Raw genomic sequence first — 14,142 nt, 5'->3', positions numbered from 1 at the left:
TATTATGATGGTCATTGGATAAATTGGCTGCAGGTTGCTATTTTGATTATCATTACTGTACTTCCAATTCTAAACGTGGTGCTTGTGCAGAATAAATTGAAGTTGGTGTACATCACAGTTGTGTTGTTGGAGGGTTACGCTGTAATTCCTCGTCAACATGGGTGCTTTAAGTAAATGATATAGGTTGAACCTAATAACGTTACTTCACTCGATATTGCTCTTATACTGCGGATGCAGTTGAGCACAGTGTCATTCACATCTTCGTTAAATGTGCATGTGGAATAGGTTTTTTCCCCCCCAACATTACCCTCACCTAATGATCATCTTGTGCCAGCAAATGTTGAGGTTCTTTATATAAATTCTGTCTCTCCATTGAACGGCTCATCAATGGTTTGCTGTAAAAATACAACTTTCATTGCAGTCAAATTCTGTCATAGGATTATGCAATTCTGTATTTACCGTCTGCCTGGGCTTATCACATTTATGGCTTTATCAACTCTTGTAACCGAAAGGCGAGGTTGTTGCAATAACAAATAAGCTCTTAGTTCAAAGACTAAGTGAAAGAGGAAGTGAGCTGTGAGGTAGGCTTTCAGATATTTGGTTGAAGTTTCCTCTTTTGCAAAAATGAGTTCATTACTAAAAGATGACAGAGGCTGTTTGTAATACAATGAATGATGGGCCCAATACATGTTTGCATGTGCGTAGTGTAATATGGAGAAGTGCTGCAGTCCCCTCTGTGTGAATAGTGTTATTAAAGTGCATTTTCTGTCAGCCACACACTTTTTCATGTTTTTTTTTCTTTCTTTCTTTTCATCATAAACTGCTTGAGAATAGTTGAGTCTTCTCCGTAAAATTGTCTGTTGCATAGAGGAAGCATCACCTATAGCTGAACGACACGTTTATTTTTAGTCGTACTTCCTTCGCCAGCCATGATTGGTTTGAAACCACCACTTCACCTTTTTTTTGAAAAAAAAAAAAAAATCGCAATGGTAGCTCACCATCACATGTTTGTCATAGAATTAGCACAACTGCTAAACCTCAGTGATTCAATATCTTTTCTCTTGTAGAGGAACCTTAGTCAAGCCCAGCTGTGCTACTGTTTCAGGGAGAAAAGCTCTGCTTGGCTGCAAGTGATTAGCTTCTGCAGTGAAGGCCAGAGGATCATTCGACATTCGGCTGATCATTGTCAGACAGTGAAGAGTGTTTGCTGGCTAGTGATGCTGCCACAAAAGGCCTTGCTTGGATGACCTGTCTAGATAAAAGTATGGGAGAGAGAGTGCATAACGGCCTGCTTGACAGTCTGTGTTTGATATGCCAGGCCCTGTGTGGCTTTTTAGGATCCGAGTGTGCGCGGTGGTCCGTATCGAAACAGAGGGAGTTGGGGCTTACGATTGGGGTTGCCACAACTAACTTTGGTCTCCACACGGCCGTTTCTGAAAGCCAAAAGCAAAACGTTCTCTACCACACGCCTCCCCTCCCCCATCATTCATCCTCTCAGCTGGATGTCTCCCGACCTTTTGTAAGAAATCCCTATTGTCATCAGGGTCTTTGAGGTGGGCTGAGCTGAAGGAACCAACTTTCACTCAATGCCTGTATATGTACTAAGAGATGGTACTAAGAGACGGTACTAAGAGAGGTGGTGTTTTCTCATAGACGGAAACGAAAGGTCTACTCAGCTGAGGGCACTGACAGCAGCAGAATGCATAAGGCATTCACTTCCGTTCTGTGGTCATTACAGTTGTGTTCTTTTCCTTTCCCAAGCACCAGCAAGTTGACTCAGACCTGTATGTTTGAAGACATCTGTGGGATATGACGGTTAAAATGCATACATTCATATATACACTGTGTAAGACAAGTCGTGTATGTCAAGGTTGATCACCTATGAGTAGAGTTTCTGTGGCTAGTGGCTACCGTATCGAGGGTTGTCATGCAGCCTGGTGAAGACTTCTCAGAGACTCAGGCGCAGAGGGGAGGAACATTTTGTTTTGGAAATGAGTCACCGATCCACCACTGACCATTCAGGCCGTGGTTTTCATTTGCATGTGGTTGCAAGCACCTTCTGAGTTCAGCCAGGCCACCCTGCTCTCCCAAATCGCAACCTGTTCAACTTATCTGGTGTCTGTGGTTGTTCGTTTCAGATGGTGTTTTTAATGAAGCTGATCTATATGTCTGCATTCTATTGGCAAGATTGCTTTGTGAATCTTATTTGTTTTTTGTGGTCATCTTAAATGTGTATCAGATGAACGTTTGGTTTTGTGGAAGTTTTATGGAGCTTTTCTTAATGGAGTTAATCTTTGTGTTCTGCCTGTTGAGTCTCACCATTGAATGCACTTAGGCCCCGGTTACTCGCTATTTCCCCCCACCCAGTCATTTCAATGAAATAACCACTAGACGACAATAGTCTGTTTTCATCAAACCAATGGACATTGTACCACAGAAAGATAATCGCAAAATGAATTCAGGTTAGGCTAGTGTTTCACTTTGAGGTAACGTCAGGTAATGGGGCTGAGGTGAGGGTCTATGAAAGAAAACCTTTTGAATGAGGCCATAACGAGGATGCTGTCAATGAAGAGAAAGATAGGGGCGTCATAGTAATATTGCTGTGTCCATTATAATGTGTAAATTGCATCACACTTTCTTAAAACATGATGATAATTTGATCCGTAGTTTTTTAAGCTTTTAGTTTCATTTAGTTGTTTGTGTTGAGCAATCCTTTACATTCATGCAAATCGTTACACAGACTTCAGAGAATATTTCAGGTTAAAGTACAGCATGTAAGTTTGGTCTTAAAATATGTGCTAAAATTGAAATACCACAACGTTCTGTGTCATATGGTCACATGATGGCTTGGGCTGCAATGAGCCTGCCATGGGCTTCGTTTAAAAAAAAAAAAATGCACAAAGAAGGCCCATTGACTTTCCAAAATGTCTTAGTTTTTCTATGTTGCCCTAAGAAGTACTTTATAGAGGGGAATCAAATAGGCATAGTGGCATTTAGCACCAAGTGAGCATCGTCATTTTCCCTTTGTTGTTGTTTATTTATTTGTGTTTGAAGTGCAGAAGTCTCAGCTGACGGTGGTTGCTGCTGTGATATTTGACACATCACCTCATACACTTCAATGGCAATACAGTCTGAGACCAATCGAATCTCAACTGATCGTATTTCCTTAAAGACCACCATTGCTTTTGATCAGAGTTGTCAAGCATGTTATGAACGTGTGTGTGTGTGTCTGTGTGTCTTTGTGTCTGTGTGTGTCTGTGTATGGTAATTAACAGCTGTCTGTCTGTCTCCACAGCTTTCATTCAGTCAGACACCATCCTAGAGGTGCTACATTTTGGGGAAGCAGGCCTCTTGCAGGTAAGCCAAAAGCAGTTCATGATGATCTTAATTATCAGTCGTGACCCAGTTAATGGCGTGCGCTCAGACGTATGCAAGCTTCGGCTGTGCCTCCTGTGGAACACTTAAGAGCTATTCTGTGTAAGTGTACAGGAATAAATCTCTGATACCCCTCTCTGTCACTAAGTAGCCTTCTTCTCTTGGTAAGGTTTAAAGTTAAATATACCTGCAGGTGCTGACGATCCCATTAATTCTCATCACTGGTCAGACAGAATGCTTTGTTGAATGACACCGGTGTCATGTCAAGCAAGTGTGTTGCTGAAGGCATAAATAGGTAGAATTAGTCTTAAGTGTCCAAGTCCAAGATGTAATAATTTTCTGAAGCTTCATTGTTGTTTCTCTGGTTGCTTTAAGTAGAAGTATGTGCTGGGTGTGGACTGGAGATGTATTGAATTCTGTCTCTGTATGTGTGGCTGTCTAGCTTGCTAGTCTGGAGTTTGTTTAACCATATCTCACACGGGCATGGGTTGTTTAATCAGTCCCTGTCTCTGTGTTGAGCTCTTTGTCAATGTGAGCCACTACTGCCCAGTGATTCAATAGATAAAGCCGCAGGTTGAGATATGTATGTAGATAAGATTTTGGGGGTGTGTTTACAGAGAGATAAAGAGCCATGTAGTAACTGTGAACTTGTTTTTTTCCACTATTTAATTTACTTTAATTCATACCCATTTTGCACAGGTATACTAGAATGAGTGTGTCCCTTGCTTTTCCTTGTGTTGTTTTATTGTTATGTTCTAAAAATGTCTTATTTTTTGTGTTTTGCAGACAGAGTCTGACATTGACATAAGTTCATATAATCAAAAAAGGTAAGGCTAATTCTACCTCTCTTCACTGTTCACTCACCAGTGCCTTTATTGTTGACTGATGTCTTAAACATACTGTACGTTTCCATAACCCAAGTTACAGACATGCCAATCACATGGCTGTCCTGGTGACAATCGCAGTGTTTCGTCATCTGTTTGGCATGCTGAAGATGTTAAGAAACTTGGTCATTGTGTGGCCTTAGACACAATGCCCTCAGTCTTCCAGGGTGTAGCTCAAGCTACAGGTCTCACTAAGTTTTCACTTGCTTGGTAGTCAGTGATTCTGAAATGGTTCCGCCGGATCCTTGCCCAATTGATGCCAAATCAATGCCTGTCAACCATTATTTGAGTGCCACACCCCACTTTTTAGCAGACTTGAGATTTACATTTGCATTCATTTATTTATCCAAAGCAACTTGAAACCTGAACTGAAAGATATATTGTAAGCCTGCTCAAAGATGCAAGATCAAGTCAACAGCTTGGTCGGACAGGCTTGAATCTGAAGATTTTTTCTTACACACACACAGACACACACACACAGACACACACACACACACACACACACACACACACACACACACACACACACACACACATTCAAATACAAACACAGGTATGCATGCATGCATGCACACACAAACTAGAACATCAGATTTCCCCACAACATAGTAAATCATGGGGTCTTGTGATGGCATACTATTGCAAATAATATACATGCAAATGTACATGCTGCAAAATTTAAATTTAAATTAAATTTAAATGGATACTGAAAAGCAGAAACAGAACCCGCAGTTGTGGACAGCTGTAGATGGGACCGCTGTTGTCACAATCATGCTGACGAAATGGTGGCATCCACCATGGTCACAATTTGGAGATTAGGCAAGTCTGTGAGAATGAGAAAATTCTTCATGTTCAGCAAACTTGTCCTAAAGAGACAAACACACAACCTTCAATTGAGCAACTCCCTTCAGTTTTACTCTCAGTAACGTTATCCAGACACCACCTTAGGGCAGATCATGCCAGATCATGCTAGACAAGTGACACTCCTTGTGAAAATTCTTTAAGCTTGCTTATTGCCAAATGGTGTTTTTTGTTTGTTTTGTTTTTAATTTATTCACAGAATGTGTGGTATTTAAAGGGATGGGTCCTTTGCACCATAACCTTCGAGCTGGTAGCACTAGTATTCGGCTGGTAGCACTAACATGGTTATGGTGCAAAGGACCCTGAAATTACTCCCAACATCCCTTTAACAATAGTCCTGTTCAGTTATTTAGTTTTATTTATTTATTTTGCTACTGTGAGGATTGTTCTTTCATTGCACTTGGAATTGCTTGAGGCCATCTTTGACCTTAAAACCACGGGAATAGCCAGTATTCTTATGCCCAGCTTGTAAAACAAAATGGGTTAAATATCTGTGCTTTGACAAGTGGCTAGAGGTAACAGGTGAACTCTTTTGTGATCACTTCACACACACACACACACACACACACACACACACACACACACACACACACACACACACTCACACACACGCTAAGCACTCTGGGCTGACATCTGTAATCTTAAATCATCGGTAGAAGTTTAACCAACTTGTATGTGTTGTATGTGTTTGTGTCTCTGTGTACTTGTGGGTGATGTCAGTCGGCAGATTCTGATCGGCTTTTTTGCATACTTTAATTAGCTTTCCTAGAATGAGGAAACTATACAGGCGTGGAAGAAGTGTTGGCCTAAGTGTTATTTTCACACACACACACACACACACTCAGACACAGTTAAATTTTAAATAAGCTCATCACAACACAAGCTATTTTGTTTTGGCACCCCAGTCCGGATGTGGCACTTTGCTCAGAATTGTGTCACTTCATTACAATTTGTGGATGAAAAGCTTAGCGGAGGCTGTGCGAGCCGTTCGAGGTTAATGTGGACTCACTCGTGAGGTGGACTTGACAGCACTGAATGTTCCCAAGCAATCACTCACGGCTGACACTTTAACAGCTAACATTTTTCACTCCGTCACATGAACGCGGCGCAGACTACAGCATGTGTGACAGAGTTGTTTCATGAGAGCCTCTCTCAGCTGTGCTGAGGGATTCAAGCAGCCATGACACTTTTATCTCAAAGGCTCTTGGACAGTGCAGACCTCTGCCAAGGCCTAGTGCCCCATCTCTCAATGTTAACAAGTGAAAGATCATTTGTGGATCCGCCCCCACAATTCGGAGCCACTTCAAAGTGTAATTGGATCTTCGTTTTCCCCATTTTACAACCCTTCACCAAGTTTCAATAAGATAGTTAGTGTGTATTCCTACAGACAGATAATGCGGGAAACATAACCTCCATGGTGAAGGAAAAATGAACTTGACTGTTTCTGTGTGGATTGTACTAAAATCGGCCTAGATAACAACACAAATTGGGAGACGACTTCTGGGGGCAGTCGGGGCACACATTCTTCTCCTGTGGAACAGAAGTCAATGGCTGCTTTTTTCCCCCCCTTCTGCACACTGAGGAGCTTGTTTTGTGTAAAATACTAAATTTAGGCTATATGTAGGCTACTCTCGTTTTTGGTGCCCTTGGTTCACTACCTCAGTCTTCACCCTTTGGGAGTGTGATTCAGTGTGTTACAGATTCTTGTTTCCTTATGACACCTGCTGCAGTGTGATGATCTGATTTTGTTAGCAAACCATGTTATCACTTCTATGTCAAACTATAAGGCTCAGAAGATATCTAGGTGTGCTCTGTGCTATACAGAGTTTTGAAGGCAAATTTAGATTTTAGCCATAAAGGCAGGGCTATTCAATGATATGATCCACTAGCCTGTACAGTGAGGAGACATAGATAATGCCTATGAAGGCACACACACATGCATGCGCACATTAACACACACGTACACACACACACACACACACCTCACTCATTTGAAGCCCTCTGTCTTCTCTCCGTAAAGCCGTGGATGTTTTTGTGATGACCACTGCACACACCCTGACTAGAACATGACTGGTGATCTGAAAGCGTGGCTGCTATTGTTTTGAGACTTCTCACAAATACTTGAACCAAGGTTATGTAGAAGACACTGTTGAATGTTAAAAACAGGTCTTCTCAATTGTCTTGTAATGGAGAGTTGTTTTAGTTGGGGTTGCTTAAAAAAACTTCACTTTGTCGGTACCATAAAACAGCTTGCTTACATCTCAAACAGCACCTAGACAAAACTCAACTTCTGTCATTTGGAGTGATGAGATCAAAATGTACCTTTAAGGTCACAACCATAAATCAGAGAGTTATCAGCAAAGCCTACAGTATGATGAAAAAAGTGCACCATCCCTACTAGGCGGAAGACTGTCTTTGGGGAAACACCTAACACCTGTTTATTATGTTTGATGTATTGTATGATTGATGTATGACTGTCATACCCTACTACACCAATCCTTTAGAGATGTGTTAGGTACAGTATTCACATGCTGCTGGTTGGAATGTTTCATAAAATCAGATGGAGTCACTATACAGTCAAATACGTGAAACCTGCAAACACGTACAAATGTGCCCAAAAATGCATACACAGCCATTTTTGTGTTTTTGCACTCAAGGAAGCTTTCCTCATCACTGTCAAATGCACAGACACACCCTCAGCCACCAGGCTGGTTTGGCCGGATCCACCCCCCCCCCCCACCACCACCTCCCTCTCTCTCTCGTGCGCATGCACACAGACGCACACACCCTCACACACCCCCTTACGTGTACAAATGAAAACAAAATGAGGCACTGGTTTGTCCACTACAGCAGATCCTTCCTGCGCCTTAAGCACATGTTAATAATTTGACGATGTGCAGCAGACATGGCATGCGTCGTGGATTGCACAGCCTTGCTCTTATGCCTCCTCTCCCTTGTCTCTTCCAGCCCGCCCTTGCACCGGGGGAACTGCAGGCCCATACGCTTCGAGCCGCCCATGCTGGACTTCCATGAACAGTGAGTTACTGCCGTGGCCAGGCCCACATGCTAGAGCTGTGGTTGTCTCAGGGCTAGTCCTGCAGACATGTTGATGTCTGTTCCCTCCCTCCTGATTCTAGTAATGTTTGAAGAGTCACAGTAGTATTAAACTAACTTCAGTTAAACTCAGTTGGTAAAAAATATGGTCTGTTGTTATCAGCCAGTATAGGCAATTTTTCTATTTTTAATGTAATCTTTTTTTTATTGTGCATGTTATATATTTACCCAATCTATTTGCTATTTTCTCTGTGCCGTCTATTTTGCACTGTTTGTTCTTGAGATTGCACGAGGCGTTGTGCAGCCCGACTGTTTTGGTACAGTGTGTTAGTGGTCACGTCACGGTTGACGATGTGATTTGGCTTTGTTTGATTCCCTCTTTTACCACATTTGATCACTTGTACTATGGATATACTTGGATTGATACACCTGGGTGCATGAGGCGTTATGAGCCGTCTTCTACTTCGAAGTTTGTTAGCTATTGCTATTTGTCATTTGTTAGCTCTGCTTATTATACTGCTACAAGTTCATGACTTCAGGAGTACAGAGGTAATCGTGCCGGTTTCGAAGCAGTGCGTACATTGTATGCTGTTGAAAATTAAAACATGCCTCAGTTGGTGTATCTACAGTAGGCATGAGTGTTGTGTTTGCAAATATCAGCATAATATCTGTGGTTGCAGCTTCTAGATAATGTGTTGCGTTTTCATTAACTCAAAATTAGTCATTGCAAAACAAAACTTGGTTTGTACCGGAGGTCTTCAGATGTGAAATTAGGTCAAAGGGAATACACCTACAGTACCAAAGCAGGATGTGTTTTTTATGTGTAGTTTGCTATTTTTGAATTCTGATAGTTTTACGGTGAACAACCCCCTTGCATTTAGTGTTTCCTGTCGAAAGTTGTGGTTACCATATCCGTCTTAAGGGTGTGTGTGTGTGTGTGTGTGTGCACGCACGTATGTGCATGCTGGCATTCGTTTATGCCCTGCATTATACATAATGTCAGTATTTTTCCTTCAATAGTCTTAGGACTAGTCTAAGGATAGCAGGAAAGTTACTGATTGTTTTCTTGTAGTTTTAGGGGCTTGATTTCATGACTAGCATGTGATCAGCTGATGCATCTGTTGATTGTGTAAAGAAGTGTTTCTGAAATGACACATCAGAGATGCAGATACCCATTGAGATCCTGTTTGTTATACGTATTTGTGGAAACCAGAAAAGGATCAGGCATACTTTAGAAGGACGTTCAGCATAATGCGTTATCCATCTTTACATAAACTTGGACACTTATAGTTTGGCTCTCCCCTTCCCACTCAAACATATTCTCAATAGCTCTTATTTTTCATCTCCTAAAATTGACAAGTAGACCTACATGTAGCCTTGAAAGGCCCATCTACCATCGTTGTGGGTCATCTTTTTTCTTGAAACAAACTAAGCCGGTAGCTTCCGCATCGAACCACTCTAGTTGGTTGGTTTCCTGAACCGGGTAGATCTGTTAAAGAATGTCACAGGGGGCCTCCACAGAAGTGCAACTTTTTTTCACAGGTTTGTGTTGAGTCTAAGCAGACAAACGCACCGTCAGTCCCATTGAGAATCAGTAAATTGCCGTCAGAAAAATGAAACGTACACAGTTTGACTCAGCTTTTTTCAGTTTGTGTAATGCGCTGTAAAACTAAAGTAATATGTACTATGCTTAATTGAAAATTGATTCAACAGCCATTTCCGAGGCTTTTTTGTGTAGACCACGATTAGATTAAACATGGTTCTATTGGGACCAGCTTTGAAAGAGTAGTCCACAAGCCAGGGAATTGGCGTAGTCAATAACTATCTGAGCAGTAAGCAGTGCTCTCACTGTTTCTCTGTGCCAGCGTGAACAGCACCATGCCTTACAATGCATGCCTTTGGCTGTGTGAGTCTCTGTATATTCACAAATGCAGATAACACTCCTCCTGACCACATAAAAAAAAGTCCGTCAGCATTCCGCGTTCTCATGTGTTTTTTTTTTTTAATATCTTTTTTTCCCCCACCTCTGTCTCAGATGTGATAACGCCAAACAATAAGACCTTAAGCCAAAAGCAGTCCCGCAGTCAGAAAACAGTCTGAAGCCTTTTAAATCAGGTCTGTGCTTGCCCGAACCTGTCCCCCTCTCTGTCCCCTCCCTGACTGTAAAGGCCGAAAGAGGACTTGCAGGGTGAACGTTTTGGAGACGCACTTGTCAGTTGCAGTGTGAGTTCAGTGTCATTAAAGCACGGCCTGCTTTCAGTTCTCCTATCTTTTGACGCATTGTTAACACTGTTCAGTTTTAGATGAAGCCGTCTACATCTCCTATAAAAACGACTCAGTCGAATGTTGTATTCATACATAATGAATGTGAACTTGAAACAGGAACTGTGGAACGGCTGTTGTTGTTGAAGGGTGTTTTTGACATCTGTGAATTTTGCATGGTGATATTTCAATGGGAACACTGGAGGTGTTTCTTTATTGATCTGTAATGCATGTTTGGGAACACTCATAAATCGGATCTCTCTTTCTCTCTTTCTCTCTCTCTCTCTCTGTCTCTCTCTCTCTCTCTGTTTGTTTTTTCTTTCTCCTTAGGCCTGTTGGAATGCCAAAAATGGAAAAAGTTTACTTGCACAATCCTAGTTCAGAAGAAATTAGTTTAATATCAATATCAGCGACAACAGCGCATTTTCACGCTTCCTTTTTTCAAAACCGGGTAAGTGAAGTGTGGTGTTGAACCTCTGCAGACAGAAAGGGGGAAATGGGTCTCCTTGTTCTCCCCTGGTGAACTCTCCAGGCTGAAAGGCCAGTGTTTTTAGAGTGACACCAGTGCATTTTCTGACCACTCCACTAAATGCCTGCTTGGAAATGTGATTCTTTGCTTGTCTGGGACAGGCCACCTAGAGTCAGTGTCTCTCGGCTAATAAGCGTATGGTTTATTTAGTGTCCCATGCTGTTGACCATCAGTAACGGACACTGGACTTATGCCAGTTTAAGTTTTCAATTTAAGTGAATAGCCTACATTTATGCTTGTTGGTGGTGGTATTGATCCATAGCGAGGAGATTGCTGGACGCTCTCAAAGAATTTCTTCCAAACCAGCTCTTACTGTCACAAAACAAGCAAGCTTGAAATGTAAAGAAACATAGGCTACTCAGCAATTCCTCTGCAATTAGAATGAGGATGTTGCTTGCTTGGATCCAAACAAAGTAACTTCTCCATTTCCTTGGAAAAAGCCACAAAAAAAGGTCAAAAACAAAACAAAAAAATCCTCTGTTTTATTGCATGGGCCCCACCCCACCAACAACCTGATTCATGTTTGGAATTTCAACCTTAATGACTAGCTGCCATATTTTACCTTGTAAAGTTCAAACCTGGAATGGCTTTAGTTGGCTTTAAGTGTCACTGTGAGGAATCTCCTTTCCAGCTAAAGCTCTGTTTTTGTAGAGTTCATCAATGTCACTGCATACCTCTCCCATGAACCTTTGTAAATCTCAATTCTTCAACGTTTTTTTTTTTTCAACTTTTTTTTTTGTTGGCCCCTTGGAATATTAACAGGTCATGCAGAATATTTTTTTGTGGTGAGCTGTCAAACTTTTCACTGCATACGTTTGAAGTTTCAATCGTTGTCTCTCCCTGTCTCCTCTCCTCCGCAGATCATCCCTCCGGGGGGAAACACATCATTTGATGTGGTCTTTCTAGCACGAGTAGTAGGCAATGTAGAAAATACTTTATTTATTAACACATCACACCATGGAGTGTTTACATACCAGGTAGGCATTACACCGTCCTGCAAGCACACATTTCTTTCACACAACCCTGCACTTAATCAGATAAACAAGTAATGGAAAAGTTGTGCATACAGTACGGTACACCACTGATATGCCCACGTCTTCCTCTAGTTCCTGACCACTATGCTTTTTTATCTTCACACGTCTACACCTACTGCATGGTAACAACATTTCCTGTTTGCGCTGTGTTTGAAAGGTGTTTGGTGTGGGCATACCCAACCCATACCGACTCCGGCCCTTCATCGGGGCCAGGGTCCCTGTCAACAGCAGCTTCTCCCCTCTCATAAACATCCACAACCCACACAGTGAGCCCCTGCAGGTGAGTGCACCGCTCGTCCACAAATCAGACACAACCCACACAAATAAATTACTCTGAGGTTTCGTTCAGACACAGACACCTTTTACATTTATCAGTGACTAAAGGTGACGATACACAGGGCTACTTTTAGAGAAGTGTTGCCTTACTGATGTTGTTGCATCACTTTCCTACTGATGTCACATTGGTACATTTGTATCTAGAGATCTTTAAATCTGAAGCAAGAACCTTGTCACAATCTTTCAATCAGAATATCAGGAACCTGTGATATTCTCAACGTTGCTCAAAACAGTGCTACATGCATCATTGTCTTAAAGTTTCTCTTATTGGTTAGAGGTTGTGTAGATCACAAGTGTTTCCTCCTGTTGTCCCGCCTCCTCAGGTTGTGGAGATGTACTCCAGCGGGGGCGACCTGCACCTTGAGCTGCCCACAGGGCAGCAGGGAGGGAACAGAAAACTATGGGTACGAACCTGAGCACCTCTGGTCATCTACACGTGATCAGTGCCATTCACTATAGGTGCCTCTCATGCAGCGTTTATACGTCCTCCCTCGCTCCTCGGACCTCGATCCTCACTGATCTACATAAAGAATGATGGGGGGGTAACAATGGGATAGTCTATCCAGTGTTAGTTATAGATCAGTGGGAACGCCCCTCGAGGATCAAGCATCGAGGATCGAGGAGGCATGTTGAGAAGCACCCTATGCTGTGGTGTTTACCCCCCCCCCTCTCCCCAATGGCACCGACTGACTGAGTGTGTGTTAATGAGGTGCTTCCCATGTCTGTAGGAGATACCTCCCTTTGAGACAAAGGGGGTGATGAGGGCCAGCTTCTCGTCACGAGACGCCGACAACCACACGGCCTTCATCCGCATCAAGACCAACGCCTCCAACGAGGACGAGTTCATCATCCTCCCCATGGAGGTCGAGGTCACCGCAGGTCAGTTCAGCTCTCGGAATGCAGAACAGTCAAATGCGTCTGCAGAATTACCAGTAATCTTGTAGTAGTGTGATGTTTTTTTTATTTTTTTTTTAAAGAAATTCTTAGAAATGACAACGGGAAGTACTAATAACCACACTGAAGTTGTATCATATTCACTGATATTCTTATCCAAAGCGACTTACAGTGAACTATAGGGACATTCCCTCCTCCAGTGAACTACAGGGACAGTCCCCCTGGATCAACTAAGTTGGTTTAGTGGCATGTTCATGGGCACAGTGGTGAAAGTCCCTGGGACCACTCATATTAAGAGGCACCTGAGCAACACCACTCAATTAATGCCGTAATTTCCCAACTATTAGCTGTGGATGATGCATTGATTTTGCAAAATTTCTTCAGCTATGAGGTTAATACAAGGGGGCAGGTAAAATGCTAGTAATATGGTTTTGTTTCTTTTAACTTGCATAAAACACTGTCCTGCGGCTTATACTCAATGCGGCTGATACACAGGAAATGACTGTATGGAATATGTTTCACTAGACTTATGACATATTAAGCATAAATGTCCAAGAGGTCTTTGCCATTATATTTGTCTTTGTCATTGTATAAACTATACAGTTGAAGAATGCTTTTGCTTTGTTTGCAGCACCTGGTATATACTCCTCCATAGAAATGTTAGACTTTGGTACACTAAGATCTCAAGGTAAGGCCACACCCAAATCCATCTCAACAACTAAGACGCTGAATTTAATTTCTCTCCGGGCCTTTGAAGAAACCTCAAACTAAGTTCTTCAATGTTTTTTTTTTCTTCTTCTTTTTTTTTTTTTTAAAACAGATCGACCAAAGCAGTTGAATTTGCATCTGCTAAATTCAGGAATGAAAGATGTACCTATCACAGTGAGTATTGCACTGTCAACTGTTCCTGTCC

General features: G+C 42.1%; 1 protein-coding gene across 1 annotated transcript in view; it reads left to right on the top strand.

Moving 5' to 3' along the window:
- Nucleotides 1-14,142, top strand: part of LOC134071623 (transmembrane protein 131-like) — a 40,869-nt gene that overhangs the window by 524 nt on the left and 26,203 nt on the right. The window contains exons 2-11 of the mRNA XM_062528415.1: nucleotides 3,296-3,357; nucleotides 4,162-4,202; nucleotides 8,088-8,156; nucleotides 10,767-10,887; nucleotides 11,826-11,942; nucleotides 12,157-12,279; nucleotides 12,659-12,739; nucleotides 13,064-13,214; nucleotides 13,861-13,917; nucleotides 14,050-14,111. Of these exons, the coding sequence (XP_062384399.1) occupies nucleotides 3,296-3,357; nucleotides 4,162-4,202; nucleotides 8,088-8,156; nucleotides 10,767-10,887; nucleotides 11,826-11,942; nucleotides 12,157-12,279; nucleotides 12,659-12,739; nucleotides 13,064-13,214; nucleotides 13,861-13,917; nucleotides 14,050-14,111 (884 nt within the window). The remainder of the gene's footprint in view (nucleotides 1-3,295; nucleotides 3,358-4,161; nucleotides 4,203-8,087; nucleotides 8,157-10,766; nucleotides 10,888-11,825; nucleotides 11,943-12,156; nucleotides 12,280-12,658; nucleotides 12,740-13,063; nucleotides 13,215-13,860; nucleotides 13,918-14,049; nucleotides 14,112-14,142) is intronic.

Source organism: Sardina pilchardus, chromosome 23 (assembly GCF_963854185.1).
Source record: "Sardina pilchardus chromosome 23, fSarPil1.1, whole genome shotgun sequence".
In the NCBI taxonomy this organism is placed as follows: Eukaryota; Metazoa; Chordata; class Actinopteri; order Clupeiformes; family Clupeidae; genus Sardina; species Sardina pilchardus.
This window is presented reverse-complemented; position numbering and strand designations above follow the sequence as displayed.